This window comes from Manis pentadactyla, chromosome 6, assembly GCF_030020395.1.
Source record: "Manis pentadactyla isolate mManPen7 chromosome 6, mManPen7.hap1, whole genome shotgun sequence".
In the NCBI taxonomy this organism is placed as follows: Eukaryota; Metazoa; Chordata; class Mammalia; order Pholidota; family Manidae; genus Manis; species Manis pentadactyla.
Window position 1 is genome coordinate 8770376 of NC_080024.1, and position 16041 is coordinate 8786416.

General features: G+C 38.8%; 1 protein-coding gene across 1 annotated transcript in view; it reads right to left on the minus strand.

Annotated features, from left to right (window-relative positions):
• Positions 1 to 16041, minus strand: part of FBXO36 (F-box protein 36) — a 73250-nt gene that overhangs the window by 10838 nt on the left and 46371 nt on the right. The window contains exon 2 of the mRNA XM_036913005.2: positions 12165 to 12273. Within this exon, the coding sequence (XP_036768900.1) occupies positions 12165 to 12273 (109 nt within the window). The remainder of the gene's footprint in view (positions 1 to 12164; positions 12274 to 16041) is intronic.

Below are 16041 nucleotides of genomic sequence, written 5' to 3' on the forward strand. Positions count from 1 at the left end.
AAGGAAGCTAAAATGTTGATTTAAAACATAACTTTTCAAAAATAAGCAAGGAAAAAAAGGACCAAAGCATAACCTAGTGCTGTCAGAAATAAAACAGAGAATATAACTGATTACAACAGGAACTTAGGAAAATCATTACACCACATAATTCAAAATCAAGCAAGTCAGAATAATCCTTCAGAAATATATAATTTACCAATTCTAACTCAAGAATAGAAAACCTGAGAAACTATAGTAAATAAATTGAAGCTACTGATTGATTTTTAAAAAACCTCAAGTAAAGCTTAAGTTCTACACTGCTTTATAGGTTAGCCTCATACATTCTCAAGGAGTAGACAATCCATATCTTATACAACTTGTTCCAAAGAAAACAAATAGAAGGAAACTCAAACTATGAGGTTGCTCAAACTGGCAATGCTGGTAGTCAAAAAGAAAATTGCATATGAAATATTACTTAGGAACATACATGAAAAAAATTCTAAATAAAATATTAAGCAATTGAATCTATCAATAGACTAAAAAATAAAGAAGTTGTGACCAGTAGAGTCAATCCCAGGGTGATCCAAGGATGGAATAACACTGGAAGATATATTAATATCATTCACCATGCTAGCAGATAACAGGGAAAAAGTGATCATCTCAAACAGGTAGAAAAATTTTCATATAATTCTAACACCTACTTATAAATAAAAATTCTTATAAAACTAATAACAAATGGAAACTTCTTTAATCTGATAACCTAATATAGCCTAATTAGCAAAACCTAATAATAGTGGCAATAACAGTAACATGGATTTGTACAGTATCCAGTATTTGCCAGGTAGAGCTCTAATATGTATTACACAGTGTGTGTACCATATATATAGTCATTCAATCTTTGCAATAACTCTATGAGATGGGTACTATTATTATTCCCCTCTTAAAAAGAGAAAGATGAGGAACAGAGGGTAAGTGGCTTGCCCAAAGTCACATAATGAGAAAGGTCGCCTATTAACAACTAGGAGACTGAACCAAGCAGTTAGCTACACAGGGTATCTCCAATGATGATGTTTTATTTTCTTTCATATCAGACATAAAACTAGAATGCTTACTCTTACTCAACACTGATCTGGAAGTAAAAAAAAAAAAGATATAAAAATGTATCAGGATTAGAGAGGAAGGAAAAACTGCCAATACTGCAGATATCTAGATATCAACACACAAAAGTCAAGAAATTCTACTGAAAAATGGTCAGTATAATTTCTCTCTATACCAGCAATAATTAATTCAAAATTATGACTTAATATACATTTATCTTCTGACCCAGTTATCTCACAAATATATATTGAGTAAATATGAAATGACCCATGCATGAGGTTATTATTCATTTTGGCACTCTGTCAATACCACAAGTTTGGAAACAACCCAAATTTTCATCATTAGGATTCTGGTGCATCCACACGAAGAAATACTATGCAGCTGCAAAAGAAGAAGGGGGAAGGGGAAGGGAGAAGAAGGGGGAGGAGATCTGGAAAAGCATGAAGTGATTTCCAGGATATATTAGTGGAAAAGTAAAGTGCTGAACAGTAGGAATAGAATACCAGTGTTTGTATAAGAATGTGACAGGGGTTGGGGAGTCGGAGTGGGGAGGTATGGATGGGGTGTCCATAAATATATATGAATTTGTTTTTAACTGCAGAAGGAAACACCAGAAGGACACACAAACATAAATACAAGTGGTTAGTGTAGCACAAGAGGAAGAAAGGGTGGAGCAGATAGGGATGGAACCAAGCCACTGAATGTACATTGTTTCACAATTTTGACTCTGGAAACACCTGCATGTTTTACATAATCAAAGCTTAAAACAGAATTTAAGTTATTTTTTGAAAAATTATCCTATTCTTAGCTACAAAATAAATTATAAGGTGACTGGGAAAAATATGAACAAAGATATTTAGAGGTCAAAAAAGACCTATATGAAAAAAAATTTATTGGAAAACAAAAGACGATTTAAATAAATGGAGAGATATACCAAGTGCATGTTGGGAAGACCAAAAGATGACAATTGCCTCCTCAAAAATCCAGAAATTCAACCCAATTCCAATTAAAATCTCAACAGGAATTTTTGCATAGCTTTACCAGCTGATCTTAAAATTCACATGCAGAGTAAAAGGTCAAGAACAGGTGAACAGGTCTTTCCTGTAAAGAATAGAAGGAGGGGGAAGATGAATTCATCTTAACAGGTGAGAAAACTTACTGTAAGGATTGCAGTTAAAGCAGTATAGTGTTGGCGTTAAGACAGAAGACTAATAGAGTAAAATATCCCTGGAAATGACAGGAATACATCAGAATCTGGAATATATAAAAAATGGGATTACAAAACAGTGTGGAATAACTAAGTCATTGTATGAATGGTGCTGGGAACATTGACCAGCCATACAGAAAAAATTACAATCTTTCATCTCATCACATCCCAAAATAATGTTTAAGACTAAGTTAAAGACCAAAATATGAGAAACAAGTCATAAAACATTTAGAAGAGGAAATTATGAGCAACCCACACCAACATATTTGATAATTTGGATAAAATTAAGTAAATGTGACCATTACCATCTCTTACTAGTGGTGTTGGGTACCTGTAATATTATCTTCTGTTCTTTTTTTGTAGATAGAGATATTTCTGAATTTAAAAACTTTTAGAGGGCAAGGTATAGAACACAATGTATAAGATTCCACTTTCTGTATTAACCTATTTTGTATATAGGCATAGACCGTTTCTGGAAGGATCTGAGAAACTGCTAATGATGGTTGTCACAGAAGCTGGGAACATGGGGTCAGAGGGAGACTTATTTTTATCCTAAAATCTTTTAAAACCGATTTAACACTTGTTTTGCTGTGTATTTATTCTTTTTTTTTTCATCTCAAAAAATTAACTAATAAAAAATAAAATCCAAGAGTCTTCTTTAGACCTGCCTTCCGTGCTCTGTAGCCCAGAGCCAGGCTCCACACTGCCTGGACATGCTTTCGCCTCTCGGCACCCGCTCATCCCACCCTCCATCCACAGAACCCTACCCAGGTCTGCAGAAACTCTAGAAACCAGGCTGAAGACCAGGACCTCTGATTAGATTAAAGATGGCAAAGAGGAGACAAGTGGACAAGAGGTAGGGGGTAGACATGGGAAACTGAAGCCCCAGTCCAAGGCTGAGACCTAGGCCTGAAGGAAGGACCCGAGGAAAGGGAGAACGGGTCCACGGCACGGGGCTGGCCCAGGTTTGGGAAGGAGGTCAGGACAGTTCTTCCCCACCTTCTCATTCCTGATGTACCAGTATTTTCAGGATCTAGAACTCACGCCAATATTTCAGGATTATTAGTGTTTATTAGTATTTCAATTTTCTATTATAGTCCCCATTTCAAACTTTCAGTGACCTGTAAATCATCTAAATGCCCAAGGGATTCTTAATACTTTGACATCTAAATTGTGTCTCCCACATTTTCCACATGGAATAGCAAAAATAAAAACTTTTTGCTGTTTGGTTCAGAAGATATGGTTGTTAAAGTCATTTGGTTTTATCACGTGGCATTTTGTGGCCTGGCCTACAATCTCAGTCACCACTTACAGCCCTCCTTTGAAGATCTAAGCAACCAACTTCAAAATAGACATAAGTTGGAAAACAACTTATTTTTAGGTTGGATTCAACCTCAGTCCATGAATCAGCAGAGTTTATACAGGCAGATTTTTGCCCAAAATGAATTTTTTTTGAGGTATTGCCTTAAGATAAAAATTTTAAAATATTTCCAATAACTAATTTGTGGCTATTCCTATTTATTTAACTTAAGAAAAAAATCTGTCGATGTTTTCTCAGATTTTTAAAGGTCTCAGAAAAAACAAATTCAAACTTCATAGACAAGTGAAAAAGACTGCAAACAGGCAAATTACAGAAAGGATATAAATGGCAATTATACATGACAGGATGCTCACTTACTAGTTATCAGGAAAATGTTAATTAACTATGACACTATTTTCACCATTTAACTGGAAAAGATGAAAAGTATGAATAGTAATATCCAATTAGTGACAGCAAAGGTGTAAGAAAACTATATCCTGTTGGCTGGAATATAATTAATACAGTTTTTGGAGGGCAATTTGTGAATATAGTGAAATGACTGGTGACATTTATGTAAGTTTTGAGTTACTCAAAATTGAAATATTGTGCCATCAAAATACTAATGAAGTCGCACTTTTATGAACAAATGTTGAAATAATGTAAATCGTCAATTTCAAATTCTTTCAAAACTAGCATAATTATAAAGTTGGCATAATTATAAAGGTCAAATAAATTGCTGACAACATTTGTGCTGTACCCCATGACAGTGTCACCCCAACTAGAAATACCAACCTTTGTCAGGGTTTAGAGAATTCACCCCTCAAATAAAATACTCTGCATCTATCAAAATTTATAATGTACATTTCTTTGGCCCTAGCAATTCAACAACGAGAAATCTATGTTACTGACATACTATCACAGATGTGCAAAGATAAACATGTCTCAGAATGTACCTAAAGGGTTTAGAAAATGCCCAACAGTTGAGGATTGTATGTTTATACAACACAATACCAAACAGTTTGGAAAAGAACAGGGTACTTCTATGTATGCTAACAGAAAAATGCTCACCATATGTTAAGTGAAAAAACAAATTAATGAACTAAAGATTCTATTTTTATAAACAAGCACACACACAATCCAACGTTGAAAGAATTCAAAGGCAAATGAAACTATTTATAGTGGTCATCTGCTTTCTGGGGAACAGAGCTCGGAGGAAGAGAGAAAGACTTTTCACTTTTTTTTAAATGAAAGAGTTTTTTAAAAATAAAATTGTTAAGAAAAAAAAAAAAAAGACACAGGCCCAACATGGGGTCACTTACGCTAGGTTAAGCCTCCAAGCTGGGGCTTAATACCCACCTAATTGTAGTTTCAACCTCCTTCAGATATGTCATCAGTCAGAAATTTCTGGGCAGCAGGGATAAGCTAATGTCACCTGTGCCCTCTCCATCCCCCAAAGATGAGGCAATCCACTTAACAAGACCCTTTGTCCTCAAATGAAGGTAACCCACCCCCAAAAATCTTTTTTGCCTTTTTGTTTATGACTTCCTTGTCTTGCCTTTAAAAACCTCTTCTTTTCTGTTGCCCTTCGGAGCAGCTCTCTACTTGTTTAATAAAGCCAAAGAGATCTAAATTTACCTGGTTGAATTTTGTTTTTTAACAAAATCTAGTCGATATACAATATTGGTTTCAGGTGTACAACAGAGTGACTCTTTTTAATGGAAATATACATATTTTTAATTGAAATACAGTTGGTATACAACAGTATATTGGAATTTTGCTTTTCAAATGTGAAAAAGTGTAACAGCTAGAATCATGCCCTAGGCAAATGCTAAGCACTTCATTCAATTACTCTTCCTAAGGACCCTATGAGGCAAATAATATTATTATTTCCATTATCAACAGTTGAAGAAACTGAGATCCAAAGAGATTAAATAATTTGCCTGACGTCACATATCTAGTGGGTTTTGGAGCCAGGATTTGAACAGAGGTAACTTGTTTTAAGTAATACTTTTAATCTCCATGTTAACAGGTCTCTATACTTGGAAGTGTATGAATGACTTTTAAAATAACAAACATGAATTTGGTTTTTTTTAAGCGCAAATGTGGAAAAAAATTCAGCAAAGTTTTTGATTTTACAATTTAGGGATGTTGCGAACATTGCCCCTCCCAAAGATGTCCCATATCCCCAATCTTCAGGACTGATGAATATGTGATCTTACACGGCAAAAGGGATTTTACAGATATGATTAGAGATCTTGAGATAAAGAGATCAGCCTGGATTAACTGGGTCAGCCCAGGGTAACTACAGGTGCCCTTTGAAGAGAAAGGAGGTAGGAGGGTGGAAGTCAGAGGAGATGTGCCAACGGAAGCAGCATGAGTGAGAACACTGGATGGGCCGCTGCTGTCTCTGAAGAGGGAGGAAGAGGCCTGGAGCCCAGGAAAGCAGGCAGCCTGTGGGGCCTGGAAAAGGCACGGAAACCGATTCTCCCCTCAAGCCCCCAGAAGGAACGCAGTCCTACCAATGGCTTAATTTTAACCCAATGAGACTTTGGAACTCCATAATGTAAGATAGTATGTTTTTATTATTTAAGCCACTATATTTACAGCAATTTGTTATGGCATCAATAAGCAACCACTACAATCATTAGTTACAAACTTAATAAAGATACTCTGCTTAAAAGATTACAGGAAATTCTCTACATGGAAAGTACGGATTTTGCTATGGGCTGAACACTGCCCTCCCCACCTTCCCCATATCCGTATGTTGAAATCCTAAATCCCAGTACCTTTGAGTGTGACTGTATTGGGAGATAGGGCCTTTAAGGAGGTAATTTGGTTAACTTAGGTTGTGGGCTCTAATCCAATCTGATATTCTCATAGTTAGAAATTTGGACACATGGAGAGACACCTGGGACATGCACACACAGAGGAAAAGCCACGACGGCACACAGTGAAGTAGCCCTCTGCAAGCGGAGGAGAGGCCTTAGAAGAAACCAACTGGCAGCGCCTGGATCTTGAACTAGCCTCCAGAACGTGAGAATATAAATTTCTGTTGTTGAAGCCATCCAGTCTGTGGTATTTTGTTATGGCAGCCTTAGCAAACTAATGCAGATTGATATGGTTTATTTCTTTAGTGTTACTTATAACTACCCCAAGTAGAAAAATACTACTAAGTTCTAAAATTTACTCCTTGTGCTATTACTTGAACTTAGTCATGCAAATGCAGTGCTTTTTTATGTTTTTTTTTAACAATATTGCTTTATCAGAAAGTGTAGGTCTTCATTCATTTATTTTAACAAACATAGACTAAGAGCCTACCATGTGTCTGATCTTAGAAATAGAATGATTAATAAGACATGGTCCCTGAGCTAGCAGTCTGATAGCATGATTTTAATCATGATGCAAGATTTTCCCCCCTGGAATAAACTATTGATCAGAAACTTGAACTCTGTTAGGATCAGACATAATTTAGAAGAATCTAGATTTTAGAGTTTACCTTTGTCCTACCTTCTAAGAGTTCTCTCAAATATTTCATACAAGCATTTGTTGACCTATGTACCAGGTGTTGTTCCAGGTGGGCACTAAAAACCCAACAGTATGCAAAACAAAGTCTCTACCATAAGAGAGCTCACATTCTAGTGATGGAGACAGACAATAAATAAACAAATAACAGTCTATCATGTGGTAATCAGTGGTATGGGAGCTATGGTATTCTAGGGGAAGCGAAGAGGTAGTGATTTTCTATATAGTGGTCAGGGAAACATTCTCTAATAAGAAAATTTCATTAGAGACCTGAATGAGTAGCAAATCATGAGGCCATCTGGGAAAATTCTTAACAAAGGGAATAGCAAGTGCAGAGGTCCTGAGCTGGGAGATTGTCTGGTTTGTGCAGTAAACCCCAGGGAGGCCAGTGTGCCTGAAGTAGAGTAGGCAAGAGGGGAGAGACGCTGAAGATCACTGCAAGACTAGGTTCTTACCTCTTGTGAGACAGGAAGCCATTGGACGGTTTGAAGAGCAGAGTAATGTGACCTGATATATGTTTTGAAAGGCTGATTCTGGCTGCTTTGCTGAGAACAAAATACTGTGGGGCAAGGATGGGAAGAGTGAGACTAGCTAGAAAGGCTAGTTCAATAATCTGGGAAGAGGTTTGTTGTCGGTTGGACAACAGCTGGAACTGGTGAGAAACCTTTGTGTATTAGTTATCTATTGTGGCATAACAAATCATCCCGAAATGGACTGGCTTAAAACAAGTTATTATCTCACAGCTTCTGAGGTTCAGGAATCTGTAAGTGGCAGAGAGGGGTAGTTCTGGCTCAGGGTCTGTCTCTCAGGAGGTTAGAGTCAAGACTTCACCTGGGTTTGTGTCACCTGAGGCCCTCACTGAGTCTGTAGGATCCTCTTTCAAGAAAGTTCATTGCTACTTCTATAGCTTTTCTTCTTCCTTCCTAATTACAACCCTTAAATAGAATTCGTGCCTCATATCAAATTTACCGAGTATCATAATTCTTCCAAGTGGTAAAGATACCTCAAGACAAATGCTGGGCATAGAAGCCACAGGGCATAAATATGCAAAGAAGTAAAAAGCTAACTTTTTCAAACAATAAGGCTTCTCTCTCACTTACCAACTTCACATTTCCCTGTATGGCCCTGGAAGATGACTGGTTAGCCAGAGACGGGTAAGATTCCTCAAGGGAGGAACAACCTAAGACAGGCACAGTCGCAGGGGGGCCATCAGGTGAGAAATTGGGGATCAACAGAGGTGAGGCTTAGAACCTCACCCCCCCGTTCTGAGAGAAATCTTCTGCATACGTGGATGTTTTATTGCCCTGGTCTAGCTTGGATTAACACATAGTCTACAGGCACACACCTGATCATCTACATGTGCTCTCTTACAACACTAAACTATGTTTTCTACCTTTATGTTGTATCTACCTACCACTTCAGCATTTTATTAAAAATAATAATAATAAAGAGAGAAATGTGGTATCCACATATAAATCAAGTATAAAAACCAAATGAGTATTCATATTTGAACTGACTGTTTATAGTTCATAATGCATGAGCAAAACCGAAAGTTTCTGTGATGACTGCCCTTGTACTGTTCACTATGTAACTTATTCATTATGTAAGAATTTGTTCTACATGTAAAAACTTGTTTGTTATGCTTCAGAAGATTGGAGACTGACGAAAATTAGGCTTGGGGTGGAATGATGATTGTGCATTGAGCATTGACTCCCCTATACAGAATTTTATTGTCGTTAACAACCATTTGATCAATAAATATGAGAGATGCCCTCACAAAAAAAAAAAAAAAAAAAAAAAAAGAAGGACAGACTTCCAATGGTAAAATAAATTAGTAACCGGGATGTAATGTATAGCATAAGGAATATAGTCAAGATATTGTAACAGCCTGGTAGGGTGATAGCTGGAACCTAGAATTATGTATATAAATGTTCTACCACTGTGTTGTACACTTGAAACTCATGTAATGTAATACTATGTGTCAACTACCCTTCAATAAAAAATAATTATTTAAAAAAAAAAAAAAAAAAAAAAGAAAGTTCATGCCCATGGCCCTTGGCCAGAGGCCTCAGTTCCTCGCCTGTGGAGGCCTCTCCACAGGGCTGCCGCAAGACAGAGTTGTTAGCTATCCCAGAGCAAGTGAAGAAAGAGACATTACTTCTGCCAAATTCTATTGGCCACACAGACTGACTCAGGTCCAGTGTGAGGGGCTTGCACAAGAGTGTGAATGTGGAAAGTAGGAGGCATCTTTGGGAGACATCTCGGAGGCTGCCCACCACAGTTCAGAGCCCGGTTTTATTGATGGATTAATTCTAACATGTGATGGGAAGAAAGGAATTAAGGATAACTTTAGGATTTTTGGCTCTTTTTGGGTGGCAGGGCCGGGAGACCAGAGCTATTTTTTGATATGTTAATTTTGAGAGTGGAGATGTTAAGGGGGCAGCCTGATAAATATCTGATTGTGAAGTTTTTAGGGAGAGTTGAGACATGTCCATTTATGGGTAGCATTTAAGCCAGAGGTTGGATCCAATCCCCCACAAAATAAGTGTAGACGGACAAGAGAAAAGGACAAGAGCTGAAGCCAGGGCCCCAACACTTAGATTTAGAGAGATGGCGAGGAGGCAGGAGGGGAACCAAGAGGGAGGTGCTCCCAGAAGCCAGAGGAAGAAGACGTCACCCCAAGCTAAGTGCTGCTGAGAGGCTAAGGAGGCAAGGGACACGTGGTTCTGGTCCTCTGCCAGGACTGCCACCAAAGGTGACTCCGATTTTTAGAGACACGTCACAGGTATGCAGGATTTAAGGGGCAGAGGACCTTTGGATGAGAAAAACTGTGGGGATCTTGTGACTATGAAAAAGGGGGACAAGAAGAAAAGAAATCCAGCCAAATGTTATACACTTAACAGCTGCAAACGGTGATCAAGATGTGATTATGTACCGTGCATGTGCTGGGTCATGGACTGCTCACAGCCACCACATTTTATCCCCAAGTTCCAGAAGGAAATGGGCCCCATTCCTGAGGGTCAGCCTGTGGTCACACAGCCGGGCAGAGGCATCACAGAGATTCAGGGCCTGGCCAGTGGCCCTGGAGCCCTGCTCTGCATTGCAGTGCACCCCTCGACTGCTGCAGAGAGACCTTTCTGAGGGATTCCCTAAGGACTAAGGAAGAGGGGACAAACAACAGCATTGTTTGGATATTTCCCATCTGCCTGGTGCTGTAGAAATGTGAGACCTGGAGGCCTTTGAATTTGCCAGGGGATTTAATTCAGTATCTCCATGCCGCTCCTGAAGGGAGGCCACTAGGCAGTCCTGAGACTGCAGTTCTCAAAACTGCAATGTAAAAAGCCTGGCTGGGTGTACTTGACAAAATCCCTCCACACTCCTCCAGCCACAGGAGCCACGCCACTGTTGAACCCATAAATCCCCACTTGACTGCCTATTCTTCCAAAATCAGAAAACCCACAGTGGTTATTCTGAAGTGAATGTTGCCCACCCCCACCCCCACCCCCAGTATCTTACCAGGAGTCAAGCAAGAGACAGGTGAGGGTTTGGCCCTAAAACCTGTATCAGAACACAATCAAGTGCAATCCCTCTGGCTAGGTTTTCATGGAAGTCAATTTGAAGTCACACGGTCTGCCAATGAATATTTAGCACTCACTAGACATACAGCTTTGACATAGGTACTACAAGGCTTAGGAAATAAAATGGATCCTAAACTGAAAATAAAATGTGTCTTATAGCTGTTTATAACTATTTGTTCAGAAACATGTCGATTCTACAATGAAATAATAAGGCGAGTCTGGACTGACTTTTTTTCAATGAAAATGGGCAGTTTTTCCCCAGCATCGTTCTTTTTAAGCCAGTAATGAGTTTTGTAGGTACTTGCTATAAAGGAGCTGACAAAATAAGATGTGTGCAATATCAGGAATTGAAAGCAATCAGTTCAGACTCCTAAGAGGTAAGGAGAGAAAACAAAACAAAACCCACTCTCTCTCTATGAAAACAACGGTTACATGCTATAATTTTAAATAATAGAATGTTTTTAAGAGTGTTGACCCAGAGTGTGCCTTTAAAAAATAAGATTAATATGCTTGATTTTTCAACTTCCAATGATTGGTCCTAGCAAAATCAGTAGTTAACAGTGGAACCCTGGAAAGTCACATCCATTCTGATTCTCATTTGTGAAATGGGGATAATACTTCAAGGATATTGTACTAATAGAATGAGAACAGGTATATGGAAGTCCTTGATATTAATATTAATAACATTGTCTCACTACTCGTAATAAAATAAAAATCTGTAAAGTGTCTTCATTTTAAGTTTTAAAATTTTATTATTAAGGAATAATTGTTGAAGAGTTTAGTTAAAGGGAGTCCTTTTGGAGACATACTGAAGTAGTTTAGGATGAAATGATGTAACCGATTTGCTTCAAAATAATCCGATGGGAACTGTAGGTCTGGGTATAGATTTTGGCCACATTTTGAGTATTGCTGAAGCTGGGTTATGGGTACCTGGGAGTTTGTTAAGAGCCATTCTGTCTACTTTTTATGTTTGAAATTTCCATATTGAGAGGGGAAAAAAGCAAAGGGGAAACTGGTGGACAATTTCTATTAAGTCCAAGTGCTACTTGATGAAAATCATTTCTTAAGCAAACCTTGATATCAAAAGAAATGGTCATGATTTTAAAGAATATCAAAATGCATAAGAGTTCAAGGATTTGCTAATTTGGTTATGTTTTCAAATAACCTGCTAAGTTATCTTTAAAGGAAACCCATTTTAATTATAGAAAAAAATTATATTTGCATGATTTAAGGTTACTAAGGGAATCCGCATATTAATCTGGAATGTTAAACACTTGATTTTTCCCTGAAGAAATTTCAGGATATGTTAATAATTTTCTGGTTTTTAAGAACACAGTGTTCTATTACATCTATTATATCTAATAAAGTTCCTAATTACATATCAGTATTTCCAAGGATATATTTGATACTTCTTGACAAAATCTATCACTGATTAAGATAATTTAACAGCAGTAAGTATATAACGTGCTTCCTTCCTTACTTTGAAGATATGAATTCCCTTGGAAGTCTTCATGAGTTTCTTTTACTTCTCCAGGTTTTGCTGATCGATGCTCACTCCTCAGAGAGATCTTCCACCATCTAAAGATCACCTGTTATTGAATAGAAGGTGATATGAATGAAAACCGATTTTGATACTAACAGCTATATTCAGGTTTGGGATTTTGAAGACTTGCTGTGGTAGGCGCATAGGCTGTGTGTCCGACATCAGCTATAACTTTGCAATCTGGAATCACATCAAAGCAGAAGTGAGGCCTGTGCATCAGTGAACATTTTCCTTAGCGACCAGGGCCACAAATTAAAGTGCTGGAAGGAATCTTAAGTATCTATCAAGGCAATTGATGTTAAAATCACCCAAACCCAAATGGTGTTCTGTCTCTTGAAGATCTCTGAGGAAGAGATTCTCTGCCTCCCTTCCTGTCTGCAGGGCAGACAGGATGAGTGGACACTTTTCTCAGAGAGTGACAGTTACGTGGACAGGGCCAGGGAGAGCACCGTTACGCTGTGTTGGATGCATGAGGGTGTCGCTGCACCAGACACTTCTTGGTAATGGATCTGTTGCCACTTGTCTTCTATGAGCATTTTGGCTTATCTGAAGAAACTCTCATTTCCATGGTTACGGTCTGCACTTAAGTTCTATGCTGATTTTGTAGCAGGTCAACCACTGGTCCTGATGAGGAAGGCCTTAAAGCTTACCCAATGTAGCTCATGTTTTTCAAACTATAATGAAACTAGGAAATTAACTGAGATGACAAAACTTCCACCAACTTCAGCAACAACCCAAACTCTTTCCATACTTAGATGGGGGCTATAGGGAAAGGACAGGTAAGGAGACGGTGCAGAGAAACCCCTTGCCATCCTAGTTCTAGGCTCTTCCCTTGAGAGCATTACTGCGCAAGGTTGAAATGACGTTCAGGCAGGCTCTGCCAAGGAGAAACTGGCTTTGGGGCCTCCCTTCATCAGTTTGCTTTCCCCTATTTCCACCCACCCAGAGGTCCCTGGGATCCTCACAGGTCCTGGTGTGCCTTCTTTGACCACTGCCCTAGTCTTGGTGGTGTTCTGGGTCCCTCAGCCTTTGAACTGCTACACCTTCTTAGGCCTCCTCACTGCTTTCCCCTTGCCCACAGGCCCAGGCTTCAGCCAGCTTCTCTCCTTCTCAGGCTGCCTCCCCCGCCACCCTCTAATCTCCTGAGGCCCTTCCCCCTCCCTTCTCTCCAGCAACTCAGCCCCGGTGATGCCTGAAAGACAACTGACCTCTCAGAAGGTAGAGACTTTTTACACCATTCCACCTGCACCCTGTCCACGAGGAAGCAGATCCTCAATAAATACTTTTGGAATGTATGAAAGGGTACTTTTCACTTAGATTCTGTTCTAAACACTACCGGAGATGAGAAGAGAGTATATGGTAAGTTATGAAACTCAAAAATCTCACAAAATTGTGGGAAATCCCTTAGCCTTCCACTTTTGGTTTTCCTGAGCATGAGCCTCACAGAAATTGTCCTCTTACGCATCTTTCTGCCCCATCTCCATGGAGGGTGTAGCAGTCACTATGGCTGCTGTAACAAAATACTACAGACTGTGGGGCTCAAATAACAGAAATTTATTTCTCAGAGTTCTGGAGGCTGGACATTCAAGTGATCTTGTCACTGTCAACAGTTTTGGTTTCTCCTTGGGCCTCTCTCCTTGGCCTGCAGACGGCAGCCTTCTCACTGTGTCCTCACATGGTCTTTCTTCTGTGCACATGCACCCCTGGCATCTCTCTCTTCTCATAAGGACACCAGTCACATTGGGTTAAAGCCCCACCTTTACGACCTCATTTAACCTTAATTACCTATTTAAGCAGCCTATCCCCAAATACAGTCACCTTGGGGTTTAGGGCTTCAACACAGGCATTATGTGAGGACACAATTCAGTCCATAACAGAGTGACATCAAGTATTACAGTAGAAAGAGCATGAATTTTACAGCAAGATAGGCCTCACCAAGTTACTTGATTTCTCTGTACTTCAATTTTCCTTTTCATTCCTTTTCTATTAAATAACATTAAAATTAATGTTACATATTATAACTAATATTTCCTTTCTATGAAATGAAGGTGCCAGGTGATCAGAATCTAAGGCTCTGTTCCTTATATCAGATAATCTAGAACTTTCAGAGCTGATTGGGAAGTCCATCTCCTGCAACTCATACAGATGAGCAAAAAGTTTCAGAGAGGTTAAGCTAGAAGTGCTAGGTCTCCTTCCTTACAACTGTACACCTGATGCTATGTTACAATGAAAGCAAGTCTCAGATTGAGTTCTGCTACAATAAAGACATGCATCACCAAACTGACACCGCAGGAGTCCAAAACACGATTCTAGATCAGTGGAGTTCCCCTCACTGTCCACCTGGGCACTCTGCAGGATCCTGCACAGAAAGGTTTCTCTCTGGGGCAAGTGCACCCTTCTTGTAATGATATAACAGCTACCCTTTAGCCAGATCAAGCAACTAAATCCTTGGTTAAGTGGAGGATTCCAGAACAAATGGAATTCCAGACAAGGCACTACTCCAGAAATGTTATGTTATCAAGCTCATTTTTCACTCTGCTCAAAAAAAGGCAGAGAGACATTCGTGCAGTCTTACTTAGCCACATATCTGGCACGTCATCCATTTCATCAGTGCAAATTTATTTTGGACATTTGTTATACTAATCAGCCCTCTGGTACGGATTTAGAGGGCAATATTTGAACTGCTTGACATGACGACCTCCAAGGGAGGATCCTAAGGGCACAGACTCATGTCAACTTTTACATGCAGGTAAGCATCCTACAGGCTCTTCGGAGGCAATTAAAGTAAATTACTAAGAATATAACACTTACCTAAGGAAAGATGGCTGTCTAGAACCAGAATCCAAGCCTCTTCGCTCCTAACTCATAAACTCACTTGTTCTGAGGCAACAAGCTTTCTTTATACACGATCTTCATGCTGCGACTCATCAGACCTCCTCTGCAGAGTAGTATGCAGAAATCTGACATTGAGCACAACTTAGCCTTGTCCACACTCGCTTATATTCCATATACTGAACTTTTCAAAACAAAATTATATTCGATATTTTCTACCACTTGCTGTCAGATTGGTAAGGACTTTTATAAGTGACAAAAGCCAGTATTAGTGAACACAAGGAAAAATGGAAGCCCTTAATAACCAATGAGAAGAGTGTAAACTGGTTTGGCAATGCCTATCAAAAACCTTAAGGTCATCCATGCCCTTTGACCCAGACATTCTACTTGTAAGAATTTATCCTAAGCAGTTTTTCAGAGGTGTGTACAACATTTTTATGTAAGAATGTTTTGTCATAGGTTAATTTTGATAATGAAAAAACAAAGCTAAAAAATTATGGGACTAGTTAAATAATCATGCACATTGTGATGATAGAATGCTCTGCGGCCAATGAAGTAATATGTGAAACATATTTAATAACGTAGAACAATGTTAATGATCATTTGTTAAAAGACTCAAAAGTGTATATACCACTAATCCAAATATTGAAAGGAAAATACATATGCAGAGGGAAGGGGCATCAGCATGGCAGCAAATGCATGCATTTCACATGACAGATAGAGCTTGAAGGGAGCCCAGCTAAGAGGCATCCCTCAAGTATTTGTGAACTGGGTGCTACTCTGGCATTATCTTATTTTAAGTCATGTATACATACATAGTTGTTACATATTTATCTCAATTTTAAAAACCTTAAAATCTATAAATGCTGTTTTATTACTTCTTTTTATTATATCTTATTCTTACAATGACTGTTTTGTTAGTGAACACGCCTGCAAGAAAAGCCATACAGGAGCTCCCCACTTCTCATGGTTTTTGCAAGAC